A 13936-nucleotide genomic window follows, 5' to 3' on the forward strand; every position below is an offset into this window, starting at 1 on the left:
GTGTGTTTATGGAGTGGGATGAGCAGGCTTGGGAGAGGGGTGTTGAACCTTGAGGTTTGTACTCTAATGAGTGTTCATCCTGGTGTGGAGGCTTCTGGTCTGGCCAGAGAACTAACCCCAGAGGAGCTGCTCAGGAGCAGAGGCCTCATTCTCTGGAGTACATTATAGAACAAATAAAATATTTATATAAAGATCATAACTCACTGAACTGGGTAAATCTTCCCTGTTAATTGGTTTCAGTGGCTGTGAGTCAGGATCAGGAGTGGCTCTGCTCTGGGTGGGCTGTGGTGGTTTGATGTCACACACTGTGGAGATTTCTCAGCTGCTGATGAAGAAACTCTTCTAAATTACAGACTAGAGCATTAAGAAAACAGTCCTCAATTTCAGTCATTTCTCTGCTGGGGAGCCACTGGACAGATAATTGTCAGCTGTTGTTACCAGACTGCTTTTAATGAGATGCTGCATTTTGCAATATTCTGACCCTAGTCCAATAGGAAACTTTTGCTTTGCACACTCATTTTGGATCTCCCCATTTAAGACAAAATCTGTCAGAATTATGTTAGGGAGGTTTGAAGTGTTTTAGTAATGAAGTGAAACCCCAGGTAAGAGACTCCTAAACACTGTTGTCATCATGAAGAGCATCATGTTGGTGCTGGTGCATGTTGCAGGATAGATTTGCTTCATGAAAGTAAAATCCAATTTTCCCATGGTGGCAGAGACAAGTTTCTTTTGCGTATTGTGCTTAAAATGAAAAAAAAAAAAAAAAAAAAAAGAGTTGAAGCTATACTGCATTTGCACAAGGACATTTGCAAAGAAGTGTTTTGTTAGGCTGCGAGACTGACATGATTCAATTTTGTCATGAACACAAGGGCTGCCCAGCATCCTTGGCATCTGGGAATGAAAGTTGGCCTCTCCCCTTCCTTTCTGAGCTTCTTCAGATGCTTTGTTATGTTAAACAGTGCAAAGAATGACAGACTTTCTCTGTGCTGCTGCTTAAATTTACCTTTTTGTTTGCCTTCAACTTTAATTTATTCTTTCAAGTCTGTGCCCAAGGTACAAAGATGGGGAAGTTAATAATGAGATTCAGAGGTTGCCTAGGTAAAAGGTTGGTGGTTTTGCCTCGAAGTCCAGCAGAGCATGAGCAGAGCTTTGCTCCCAACTGATTTTGTGTGTGGTGGTGTAGGTTGGTCAAGTCCAAGTAAGGAGAAACCAGATCCTTCCTTGCTGTGCCTTGTCTGCATATGGACTTGTTTAGGGAGCTTTGCCAAAGCAAAGCTTTTCAAACTGGTCCGCATCGATCACCAATATTCTGCTTAAACCAACACAAGCTACTTTTCCTCCTCTGCAATTTGTGGTATTTCTTTGTAAGGCTCGGCACCCCTTTATTTAGGTTTTGCCACTTTGCCTAGGAAATTGTCCAGGAGCTGCTCATTTCCTGGAGCTCTTTGTATTGCATCTGTGTTTTCCTCCTAGAGCTATCTGTTTTCTCCTTTTATTATTCCGTTTAGGACACAGAACATTAAATCCATCTTGGATTTGCCCTACTTAGTGCAAAGGAAGAATTGAGCACTTTCAGAGGAACCCAGCATCTTGCAGAATGACATTTTCCCTCCCCTCACCCACCAGTAAGGAGGTTTAGGTTTAGTAGTTTACTGACCATTCTTGAAATCTGAAACAACTGAGAAACTAGAACTTGTTTCTCTTTTCCTCTGCAACCTGCTACCTCAGCTGGTGCATCTTATGCTGCTGCTGATTTTGAAAGAAATTTACACTAAAAAAGTGAAAAGTTGAGGTCACTGCTTTAGGCTGTATTGGCAGTGACCTGCTTCACTTGATGCCATTTTTCTAAGCTACCTGTGTCCAAAGCATGCCTTGGAAAAACCTTACAGTATCTGGTGAAGTCACAGGAGTGTTTTATTTTAAGATCCATCTAAGTGCTGCTGCAGTCTCACCTTCCCTGTGGAATGCTCCTAGGCATCTTCACTAATCCAGGGAGTTAAACTCACTGAGGAGTGTTCCCCCACTTGTTTTCTCTTCCTGCCGAGTGCCAGCTTGACTCCTTGCACTTGGCTCGCTGAAGGCTTAGATAAGGAACGTTGCCAGGCATGTGTGAGTGTGCAAGTCTGAAGGAAAAAGGGGAACTGCAGAATTAGAGCAATTCTGAGTTAGACTTCAGCTGTCATGGTGAGACTCAGATCCCACACCCCATCAGTGAACCACGGCTCTGGCTCACACTGCTCTTCTCTGCAGTGCCCTGTGTGATTCCTGACCTGGCCATGCCTTCCCAGTGCCTTCCCTTACAGCTGGAATGTGGTGCAGCTCCTGGGATCAGGATCAGCCCTGGGCTCCCCTGTGCTGCAGAACACACTAGCCTGCCTGGCTGCCTGCCTGCAGCGCAGGCTGGGCCTTTTTCTCGCTGGCAGGTTCAGCTGCAAAGTTTTGTGTGTTTTGCTGGCCTGATTGAGATAAATTATACAGGCAGAGTGCTTGGGGAATTCGAGATTGAGTTAGGGAAGTAGTGAGGGGGTGAAAAATTAGGAATGGAAGGATGGTCTGGAATCAGATCTGTCCTGTGGTGGATTGGAGGTGGAGAGATGGGAGCTTGCTTGTCTGGGGAGGGCTCTGGTTCTTAGCTGTGCGTGGGAAATAGAATTTTGTCTGTAGTTCACTGATGGGAAAAGATGTTCTAGAGAGAAAATGTCTTAATTGTTGATAAGCTTAAAAAAGGGGAAATTACTGTACGGTATTGAAACAGTGACATTTCCCAAGGATGTATCCATTGGTTTCCAGGCTTGGAGAAAATATTTACCCGGATTCCTAGGAGAAAAAAGATCTAATGAGAAGCAATTGGGAGATACTGCCTGTGAGTTTAGTCACAGAATCATGGAAAGGTTTGGGTTGGAAGGGACCTTAAAGCCCATCCAGTCCCACCCCCTGCCTGGGGCAGGGACACCTTCTACTGTCCCAGGTTGCTCCAAGTCCTGTCCAGCCTGGCCTTGGACACTTCCAGGGATGGGGCAGCCACAGCTTCTCTGGGTAACATATGCCAGGGCCCCACCACCCTCACAAGGAAGAATTTCTTCCCAATATCCCATCTAACCCTGCCCTCTGGCAGTGGGAAGCCATTCCCCCTTGTCCTGGCCTTTGTCAAAAGTCCCACTCCAGCCTTCTTGAGGAACTTCCTAAAGTTTGTGATCCACGAGCACTGGAAGCACAGAGGATCTGCTGTTAAAGTGTCACTGTGTCCTCTTTAGCTCCCTGATGGGAACAGAACTCTGAGTCAGACAATCTTCTGCCTTTTTTAGGAATTCAGAGCTGTAGTACAAAACCTCCAAAATTATTTTTCTATTACAGTCTTGAAGCATAATATTTTGAAGCAGTACAATACAACATTGATTCTCACGCAGCTCTTCTATTTTGCTTGTGAAGTTCATATAATTAGTGTCTCCTGTTAGTGTGGAGCTTTTTCTGGCAGTCAGCACAAAACATTAGTGTTCTATAAAATGAAATTACTCAGTGTTGTAGCACAATTAAAGCTTAGAGATTTGATTGATCTTCTGTAGGGTAATTTGCTTTTGTACACTTTTAGATGATATTGCACATCGAGATGCTTCTGGCAGCTTCAGGATTGAATTTTATATTGCTTTTATGAAGCTGGGTTTTGCAATAGGTAATTTTTATTGCTGTTTACCTGTTTGATTAAAATGACCGGTTTCTCTGCAAAGTTTCTATTGAATCAAGGATTATCATCCTGAAATTCTGAAATGTTTCTGTGAACCTCGGATTGCTGGGACCACTTGGCAACAAGAGGTTTTCTTTATTTTAGAGGCAGTTTCTTTGTTCCAGTTGCGTTGTTTCACATTGCTAATCCTTTTGTTTCCCTAATTTTTAAAATTATTTGTACTTAATGGGGTTCATTTGAATGAAGGTTCTGCCTTTAAACCTTCCCATCTTGATTGGATCTATTGCCAAGTCTCTGATAGTTCTGAGCTCTTCTCCAGGCTCCTTCTGTGTTTGCTAACTCTGAGTTGGGTTTCATGTATAAACATGCAGACATATAAAAATTATCTGGGCAGGGATTTTTGAAGTTTGCTGTTGCTTTTAAGTGTTTTCAAAATTTTGTGTCTGGGGCTGTGTGGGCTTCACCCTCCTCCCTGTTTTGCTGGTTTTTGCATTTCCCATTTATTTTTAAGTGGAAATGGGGACTTTGTGTACAAGGACTATTGAACTTCTCTTTCAGATACGGTCTCAGACTGTTTGCATTCAACACTTAGATGCTCCTGCATCTTTTTCTGCTCAGTATCTTGTGTGAGATCATTTCTCCCTGGGATTACTCCATTATCTTGATGCCTTTCATGCATTCAGTCTTAGGAGTTCTCCCCCTCACCACTCCCAGTATCTGTGATTAAACTGTGGGGATTTGGTTAAGCTTTGGGACCCTGATGAGCCAGCAGGGAATAAAAGTGGTTATTAGCAACAAGAATGAAGAGGAACATCTTGACTGCATTTTTGTATCTTGTGGAAACAAGGTGGATTAAATCAAGTTCTGAAATAAGAGAAAATGTCACTTTGTACTGGTCTGTACCAGTTTTTGCACTAAACAGGAGGACTTACTTCTTTTGAGCTCATGCTCCCTTTCTTCAAATGCAGCTTATCTACACAGTTCATTGCTCTTGGATTTATTTTTCCTTAATTTCTTAAGAAAACCCAACCTCTCATGATTGCCGGGATTCTTGAAATTATTTTAGGATGCCTTAAATGCTTGAAGTCACAGCCTCTCCAAAAATCTTGACTTTCTAGCCATAAAAAAAATAATTAATGGAATTACAGAATGGTTTAGGTTGGAAAAAGCCCATCCAGTTCTACCCCCTGCCATAGGCAGGGACACCTTCCACTATCCCAGGCTGCTCCAAGCCCCGTCCAACCTGGCCTGGAACACTTCCAGGGATGGGGCAGCCATAGCTTCTCTGGGCAACTGTGCCAGGCCTCATCACCCTCACAGGGAAGAGTTTCTTCCTGATATCCCATCTAAATCTCTCCTCTCTTAGTTTAAAACCATTCCCCCTTGTCCTGTCACTGTCTCACTTTGAAAAACATTTTCCTGTTTTTTAAAAGCCCCCTTTAGATACTGGAAGGCCGTGAGGAGGCATCCCAGAGTCTGCTATCTCCATTCCCATTTGCTCTGTTGCTGTTTGATTTGAATTCCTTTCTCTGTGTGGAATATTCACTGTGATTTACCCCATTGTTCTCCTGCCATGTCCGAGAGCCTTGGTACCTGTAACTGGGAGCACTGCAGGAGGAGCCAAATGGTACTGACTGCAAATCCAGTGTGGTTTTGTCCTGAGGATATGGAGCTGGGGTTAATTTAACCCCTGCAGGGAAGCAGTGCTTACCCTCCCACCACTAATTGCTATTGACACCCAGGGCAAGCTGCAGGGTCCTACCCTGTGTTCAACGTGACCTTGGATCAAGTGCCACAAAAAATAACAGCAGCTGCAGTGTCTATAATATCAGAGACTGTGTCTTATCTAGGGAAATGCACCTTAGTGCCCTGAAATGAATAGTTTTGTGGGGCTTTCAGGTCTCTAGGGGTATTTAAATGGTCAGAGAGCAAAGGGTAGACATGAAATGTTGGTATTGCTGGGTGTACAAATGTCACCTCTCACTCTGCATGAGGATATTGGTATTGCTGGGTGTACAAATGTCACCTCTCACTCTGCATGAGGAAGAGCGACTTCTTACATGAACAGACTGAGATAGGACAACGGGGAATGGCTTTAAACTGTTAAAGAGAGATTTGGATTAGATATTAGGAAGAAAGTGTTCCCTGTGAGGGTGGTTAGGCCTGGCACAGGTTACCCAGAGCAGCTGTGGCTGCCCCATCCCAGGAAGTGTCCAAGGCCAGGCTGGATGGGGCTTGGAGCAGCCTGGGCTAGTGGAAGGTGTGGCAGGGGGTGGAAATGGATAAGCTTTAAGGTGTCTCTTCCCACCCAAACCATTCTGGGATTCTAATTACCTTGAAGTTAATTCCATAATGCCTAAGTGTCTCGGGCTCAGGAAGTGAGCTATTCCAGAAAGAATTACGTGTGATAACCAACTGATAATCCAGAGCAGTTTGGTTTGAGTGAACACAGTTGTAAAGAAAATGAGCTGTGATTCCCAGAAGCAGAACAGGGGATGTTCAGGAGAGCCTGTAATGACTCTCCTGGATGTTTGTATGAAAAGTTGTGTTTCCTTCCATTACATTCCAGCTTTTAGCTGTTCCTTAGGCTGTGGCACCTCTCTGAAGTGATTTCTCTGTCAGGCTTTGGCGCAGTCTGTGAGAGCTGACAGCTGTGAGTGAGCCTTGGTCTCCAAACCTGCCTCGGAATTTATGGACTGGGGGAAGTGTTTGCTTAAACATGCACATATAAGTGGAGCTGGTGGTCCTGAAAGTTGTTTGTTCCAATGTGTTTGGTCCTGTTCTTCCTTGCCTTACTGTTCTCTTTCTTCTTACAGGTCTGGATGCAGAGTTGTCTTACGTGAGGAATGATGTGGTCAATCACTATGCCTTGTCCTTCAATCTCCTCATACCCAGCGAGACCAACAATCTCCACTTCACCTGGCATGCCAAGTCCAAGGTGAGCAGGCATGATTTCTGCTCTGGCTACTTGAGATACAAGCTGTTCTACTTGGTGAATACCCAAGTTATCATTTAATGACTTTTTTTCTCCACAAAAATTAGCATATGCAAGGTGCAAAATACTTGTTTGTATGACTGCAGGCAATAAGTTATAATGGCATACATCCAAGCTGTTCCTTAGAAAACTGAAGCACTCATTTCAAAGTATTTTATACTTCTTGCTCCTGGCAAGGTCTGTGTATGCACACAAGCCACTGGCTCTGGAATCTCTTCCCTTGGTGCATTGGACACACAGAAGGGCAGCCATGAACTAAAGCCTCTGGAAATCATATGCAGAGCAATTGTTGTAGAGATTTCTAGAAACATATGCTTGGAGACAAGGAGAGCCTATAAAAGCAGCATCCAGTATGTTATTACTGAGCCCTGATTAAATGGAAAGGGTTTTTATGTCACTTAATCACCGTGCCTGGAGCATGCAGCAGCAGCTGTCAGAGAGATTGCGTATGCTCTTACATTCTGAAGCATTTCCAGTTACTTAACAATTTATTTTCATATATGAAATGATCTGTTTAGTCTCTGCCAGATGTTCATTCTGTTTTTTTCAAACTTGAGTGATGGTTGTTCTCCTGCCCTTAAGCAGGAAAGGCTGCAGTAGGAGCAGTATCATTGAAAACTCTACCGGTGCAGGTCCTGAAGATTCGCCCTGCCATTGTTCTCTCCTTTGAGGTGTAACTCGTTAAGAGGAGTGACTTTTGGCCGGCAGAGGAGTTGGGTTGAGTGCCAGCCAGCCTTGATCCTGTATTCCACATGCACAGTGGCAGTTCAGTCACTTGTCATTTGAGTAGGACTTCTCTTGTCACAGCTTCAGCTGAGGCTCCCTGCATCCCTGGCCCTGCCCTGCGTTTCCTTGGGCCTGGCTGTGAATTCTGGGGAGGAATTTTGGAGCTTGTGTAGCCCTGCTTCCCATTCCTGTGATTCTGCCCCTCAGCATCTTCCCTTCTAACTTGGTGTGGTGAGACTTGGAGGAGCTCAGAAACTGGGTTGTGTCTCTTCCCTTGGCATCTTGACTGAAGTAAATTGATAACAGAAATGAACCGTATTATGTTTTAGAAAGGGAGAAAAAACTATTGGGATGAAGTCAAACAAATTAATTCAGCTGAGGGTGGAGGGGTAGGGTGAGTTTCCAAGAGGAGCTTATAGCTTCGAGTAGATCCTGTACTTCTATTTGAATGAATGTTTGCAGAGTCAGCTTCTTAAGTGGAAACAAAATCTTGACTATAGTTGAAAAAACTATTTCTAAGCAATTTTTTTTGTAAAACTGACTATGGGAGGGGGAATTTTTTCTAGCAGCTTTAACAAACTGTCTTTTTTGAACAAGTAAGTTTAAAAGTATCATTGAGTGAGATTTGTAGGGGAATTGTTTTAATACAAGCACTCCAAATTCTGCCCCAGATTTTAAGGAATGATTTTGAGAGGAGCTTCTGTTTTGGCTTTCTTAATTTGAACTGTCACAACAGTCTTGATACTAAAATGTCACGTAAAAGCTGGAATATGGACGCCTAAAATTACCAGCATTCATTGAAAATAATGCATGGCTTTTTATTTTCAAGAAGAGTTATGAAAAGGGATGTTGCACTTCTTTATACTCCTAGACAGATTTCTGATGTGTTTTTTCTCTCCCAACTCTTGTTACAGGTTGAGTATAAACTGGGATTTCAGGTCCATGATCCTATGGCTATGGCTCTGCCCCAGGCCAACATTTCTCTTCAAGGAGAAGTTCCTCGCACCCTCTCAGGTAAACTCCCCACCCCCATCCAGCTCTTGGATGAATAATGATCATTTAGCCACAAATCCAGTTTTAGTAATCTGTGAATGCTTAATAAAATTGACAAAAATGAATTTAAAATCCCTGTCCTTTAATGCTCTAATAGCTGAAGTGATGAGGCATGAAGACTAAAATAGCATTTCTTAGGATCGAGTTCTTCATAATGTGATCCTTTACGATGTTTGTAATGTACTTCAAAAGGCCCTTATTTAACTGTTCTCTGATCCCAGTGTGTGGGGCTGCCCCACTCCCCTGCTGAGCTCTGTAACCCCTGTTTTATGTTCGCAGTGTTCCGTGTCGAACTCTCCTGCACCGGCAGACTCGACTCCGACGTCACTATACTGATGCAGCTCAACTTAACGATCAATTCCTCAAAAAACATCACAGTTTTAAATTTCAAACGAAGGAAAATGTGCTACAAAAGTAAGAGATAAAGTTTCGAGTGTTTAAAAGTTTTTGCTGTTTAAGTGTGGTAGGAAAAGGAAGTGGGATGGTTTATATCCAGGACAGGAGTAACAGAGTGAGTTTTGGGGAGGATCAGAAGAAATCAACTAAAATTCTGCCTTTCAGAAAGGAATGGGGACTTTTGGTTAAAGCAGAAGTTGGTGAATGAACAATTTTCCCCAAGAGTTCTGCTGCACTGACTGACCTTTTTATAGCTATATAACAAAAAGCATTTTCTCTCTGTTTGGAAAGATAAAACCAGTTCCCTCAAAACTGCAACATTCTGAGAATTCAAAATGTTCTAAGAGTTACCAAGAAAATCAACTTACTTTATAAATTATGATAAAATTGGCTATTTAGTGAGTGTAGGAGGTGTTAGTCTGTTAGATGTGAAGTACAAAATGATCTTGGGAGTTAATCCAGATTTTGGAAATCTTAAATTGACTCTTCTGTGTTACCACTTGGGAATCTGCAGGCATAATTTATTCTTGGGTTGTTCCTGTTTACTGTTGCTGCTTCCTGGAATTTTCATAGGATTTTCTAGTATTTTCATAGACATCAGAAGAAAATAATTTTGAAGAATCCCAAAATACGTTCCCTCCTTAAAAATGCCTGTGGTGTCCCATTCCTAGGCAGGATTTGAGGATGGCCATTTCTCTCTTTGCGTGCTCCTTCTGCTTCTATTTAGCTTACCTGGAGCCTTTGAGGACAGTATTTGTCTTTCCACAGGGGGGGTTATAATTTTTCTTGAGTATAAATATTTAAGGATGAGCTCAGGGAAGGTGGATGAAAGAGCCAACCATGCCTTGTAGCACATAACATTGAGGCACTCATCTTCCTTGCATTGAGGCTTCAGGAATACCATTCTTAATTCAAAGTGTGTATCTCCTTCTAGTAAAATGGAGGTCTGGCTGATAATGTTGATATTTTTACCTTTATTTCATGTTTTTTGGGATATTTTTTCAAATACTCCAGATGGGGCAAGTCAGCCCTGCTGGTCCATTCACGGTGTACTGAGCTGTGGATGTGTGATGGGGCTTTCCATAAGCACCACACAGTTGTCTGGGGGGTGAGACAGCTACTGCCTGAACCATCAAAAGTGCTCCTTACAAGGATCTCGTATCTGCAGGTTCATAAAAACAAACAAACAAACAAACAAAAAGGCTTTCTTTGTTGTGTGTTGATTGGTGTAGAGCATATGGGGCTTTCTGATTGAATTTAATGCAGAAGTTAGGAATATGCAGGAACTTGCTAGTGGTTTTGCTCAGGGCATTCCTGATAGTTCCTTCTCAAGTTCAAAAAAGAGATGAAAAAAGAAAAATTCTTAGATTTTTCCCTCCCTTGGATTACTTTTTCCTAAGCTGCTCTGGCTTACCAAGGAGTGGGAAGGGGCTGTGCTGTGTTGGACACAACTGAGAGCAGGAAGGGGGAGTATGCAAGTGAGACTGTGCCTGTGCAGCCACAGAAATCTGTGGGATTCCTTCAGCTGCCTGCACATCCTCAGGGGGCTTCATCTGGAGGCATCTCCTGCATTCCCCAGGTTTGCACTGCTCCTCTTGGTAGCCAGACTCAGAGTAAGCTTAATGAAGATTTGCCCACTTTCTAAAGGACTGCTACCACACATGAGCTGAGTATTGTCCTCCTGCTTTCACTTGCATGGTTATGAGTATTTCAGTGGACATCACCTCTTCCATCCGTCTGTTTTAACTCTTTGACTCCTGACTGGCATCAGCTGAGAAGGCACAATGCCTGTGGTTGCATCTCTCATCCCTTCCTAGGGCGGGCAACATTAGACTGGAGCCAGGATTGCCTCTAAAAGATCAGGGTAGTCTTGCCTGAACATTCCAGCAATGATTTTCTCTCCTGTAGGAACTGATTCTGTGAGGTCTTTGTTTAGTGCCTTAGCAAACTCATTCTCTGCAGCTCTTCTTTCTGCTGCTTTGGACCTTGGACAAGCTGCAGGGTTTTACATGGATTCAGTGGGTTCAAGCTTTGCCTCCCTGCACTTGTGTGTCAGTGGTGAAATACCTGACCTGTGTGTTTCAGTGTGATTTTAATTCTGCCTGGTTTGGTATTTAAATGGAAACGTAGGGATCAGTGTAGTCCTTGAGTCAACTCTTCTCTTTGGAAAAGCAGATGTGTTTTTCCATACCTGAGACAATGTGAAGGGCTGCAGTAATAAATGTACTCCAAACTTAATGGCTTTCTCTCATCTCTTTAGAGCTTGAACCAGAACTCAAATCTCCAACAGCTGATAAAAACAACAGCAAGACTATCTGTAAGTAATCCTGAATGTACAACTTGGAGTGTAAAAAGTGAAAAACTTTATATGTGCTTTGATTTAACAGCTTTCCCTATGAACGCAGTCCCCAGGTAGTCTGTACTATACCTAGTATTGCAGTGGTGTTTTGGTAATTAATTGTTTTAATTGGTGAAGAGGAAAAAACCCTATTCCAAGTCTTGTAAAAACTTTTGTATGGTCTGTTAGGGGCTCTGGTTTCCATACATGACTCTGATCTATTTTCTTGACCTTAGGACCTGTCTGGTTTGCTGTTTTAATTTATCACTGTTGAAGGAATAGAATGAGGTAGTTTCCTTTCCTCCCCTTCTACCTGGAAATGTCATTGGCTGACTGTGGCTCCATAATACGCAAAATGGGAGTTGGAAAGCAGTGGGAAAGAATGCTCAGTGCTCTCTTTACCTCCCACTGTCTCCTCCAGGGTAGTTGTTCTCCAGGATGCCTTATTGAACATTTGGGACGGCTGAGGCTGCTGCCTCTCCCTGCCTCCAGCCCCCCTCTGCTTTTGTTGCTGTAACAAACTAACAAAATGTCATTTCTTGGGGGTTTTGTTTGGGGTTTTTTGTTGGTTTTTCTCCTTTTTGAGAAGAGTTCAGTAACTTCCCACATCTGTTGCAGTCGATCCTGTAAACGCAGCTCCCACCACTTCGACGCGGGTGTTCTATATCAGTGTGGGTGTGTGCTGTGCTGTGATATTCCTGGTGGCAATAATCCTGGCTGTCCTGCACCTGCACAGCATGAAAAGGATAGAGTTGGATGACAGGTATGTGTTCAAGCTTTACCAGTGTGGTTTTGGGACATATTTACTCAGATTTCAGGTCTCAAAATGAGCACTCTGTGGTAGTTTGCGTTTTCTGCTCTCAATGGCAAGCTGTAGCAGATAGTGCCTGTGTGGGGTTGTGGTGAGAGCTGTGCTGCAGAAAGGCAGCAGTTGGAGGTGCTCTGCTGTTTATGAGGTGGAAGGATTGTTCAGGTTTTGCCAGAATATTTGTGTGGAGTGGGAAGATTCAGATAGAATCAGATCTGCAGGGATTGTCAGGATTGAGGGGAAAATTGACACTGGCACACTGGAAAGGCAAGCTGAGGGAGCTGGAGGTCTTCATACTGGAGAAGAGAAGGCTCCAGGGAGACCTTAGAGCCCCTTTTAGTGCCTGAAGGAGCTCCTGGACAAGGGCCTGGAATGCCAAGACAAGGGGGAATGGCTTCCCACTTCCAGAGAGTTTTTACCTTTATTTTACCTTAGATGGGACATTGGGAAGAAAATTTTCCCTGTGAGGGTGAGGAGGCCCTGGCACAGAAGCTGTGGCTGCTCCAACCCTAGAAGTGTCCAAGGCCAGGCTAGATGAGGCTTGGAGCAACCTGGGACAGTGGAAGGTGTCCCTGCCCCTGGCAGGGGGTGGGACTGGATGAGCTTTAAGGTCCCTTCCCACCCAAACCATTCCATGATACATGATTGGATGAAAACATTTGGGTTTTGCTGACATCTGCAGGAGACTGAATTTCAATTTTCTCTACTTTGATCGATTTCCCAGTATTCCCTTTGGCCTGAGGGTACAGTCTGAGCATTACAACTGCTTGGTTAGAAAACTGGCAGTGTTGGCCTCTCCCAAGTATATTTCCAATCCGGAAAAACCGTAGCACATGCATGGAAAAGGGACTTGTAACTTGAGTCCAAGGGCATTGGAGTGGGGATTAAACACTGAGGAGAAGGGAGGCTGGAAAAGCAGGTGGGCTGAGGCTGTGTGAACAGCCTGCATGAGATGCAACTGTTCAGGAGCAGGCAGTGTGAAACTGGATCCCTTGGAGAGCAGTCGGCCTGTGGGTGGTCACCCCTGTGAAAGGATATCTTGAGCTAAAGGATGTCTTGAACTGCTTCTGTGCTGCCTGCAGCCTCATGGAGTAGCTTTATCTTTTCATCCTTCTCTTTATCCATTCATCTGTTCCTTTCAGTTTTCTCCCTGCCCTTCCCTCCCCTGGTGTCCCCAGCCCATGTGGCTTTAGTGGTGCCACTGCATTGAGCAGTTGTGGTTTCTCAATTGATTGTAACAAAATGAACTCTTCAGCCTCCCTCAATTACTTTGTGGCTGATTGTTTGAGGGGTTTTAATCAGCTGAAGGTGTTAAAGGATGTGTGGCTTGCTTTAACTCAGAAAGGAAAAATGTTACATTTATAGTGTGGGATAGTGTCATCTGTGAGGTTTTGAGATGTCTGACCCAGCAGTGTGATCAGATACCCTTTCATCTACTCCATTGCGCTGGATTTCTGTGGAGATACAATGTAAAAATCTTGAAAAAACAACTGAATTTCTGTGGAGATAAAGCTACAAATCCATCTACTCTTAGTGCTCTGTGGTTTGCAGGTGTCAATAACTTCCTCTGAATCACCACATATATACTACTGATAAATTCTGATAAATTCAGGGAGCTCTCCCTGTCCATGGAAGAGGATTGGAACAAGATAATCTTCAAGGTCCCTTTCAACCCAGACCATTGTGTGATTTTATGAAGTTTGTGCACCTCCTGGGTTTAGCTCTTCAAGCATCCTGTCATGAGTTGGTTTTTGAGCCTGAAGGTGCCTGGCCTGGCAGAGCTGTGGATGTGCTGCTGTGTAAAAGCTGTTGCTCAGGCAGTGCCAGAGCGAAGGTGTAACAGAAGCAAAATGTGCCTGAAAATCAGGAGCTGTGGGGTTTGTTTTGAACAAACTCACAGAGGGAAGGAAGAACTTCTGATTTGTTTGTGAAAAATAA

The 13936-nt window shown here is 43.7% G+C and overlaps 1 protein-coding gene across 1 annotated transcript in view; it reads left to right on the forward strand.

Annotated features, from left to right (window-relative positions):
• RYK (receptor like tyrosine kinase) overlaps positions 1 to 13936 on the forward strand; it is a gene marked incomplete at its 5' end in the record, with an annotated part of 55157 nt that overhangs the window by 10977 nt on the left and 30244 nt on the right. Inside the window, 5 exons of the mRNA XM_083868883.1 lie at positions 6499 to 6620; positions 8318 to 8417; positions 8736 to 8870; positions 11113 to 11169; positions 11809 to 11953. Of these exons, the coding sequence (XP_083725009.1) occupies positions 6499 to 6620; positions 8318 to 8417; positions 8736 to 8870; positions 11113 to 11169; positions 11809 to 11953 (559 nt within the window). The remainder of the gene's footprint in view (positions 1 to 6498; positions 6621 to 8317; positions 8418 to 8735; positions 8871 to 11112; positions 11170 to 11808; positions 11954 to 13936) is intronic.

Source organism: Zosterops lateralis (assembly GCF_965231275.1).
Source record: "Zosterops lateralis genome assembly, chromosome: 10".
Taxonomy (NCBI): Eukaryota; Metazoa; Chordata; class Aves; order Passeriformes; family Zosteropidae; genus Zosterops; species Zosterops lateralis.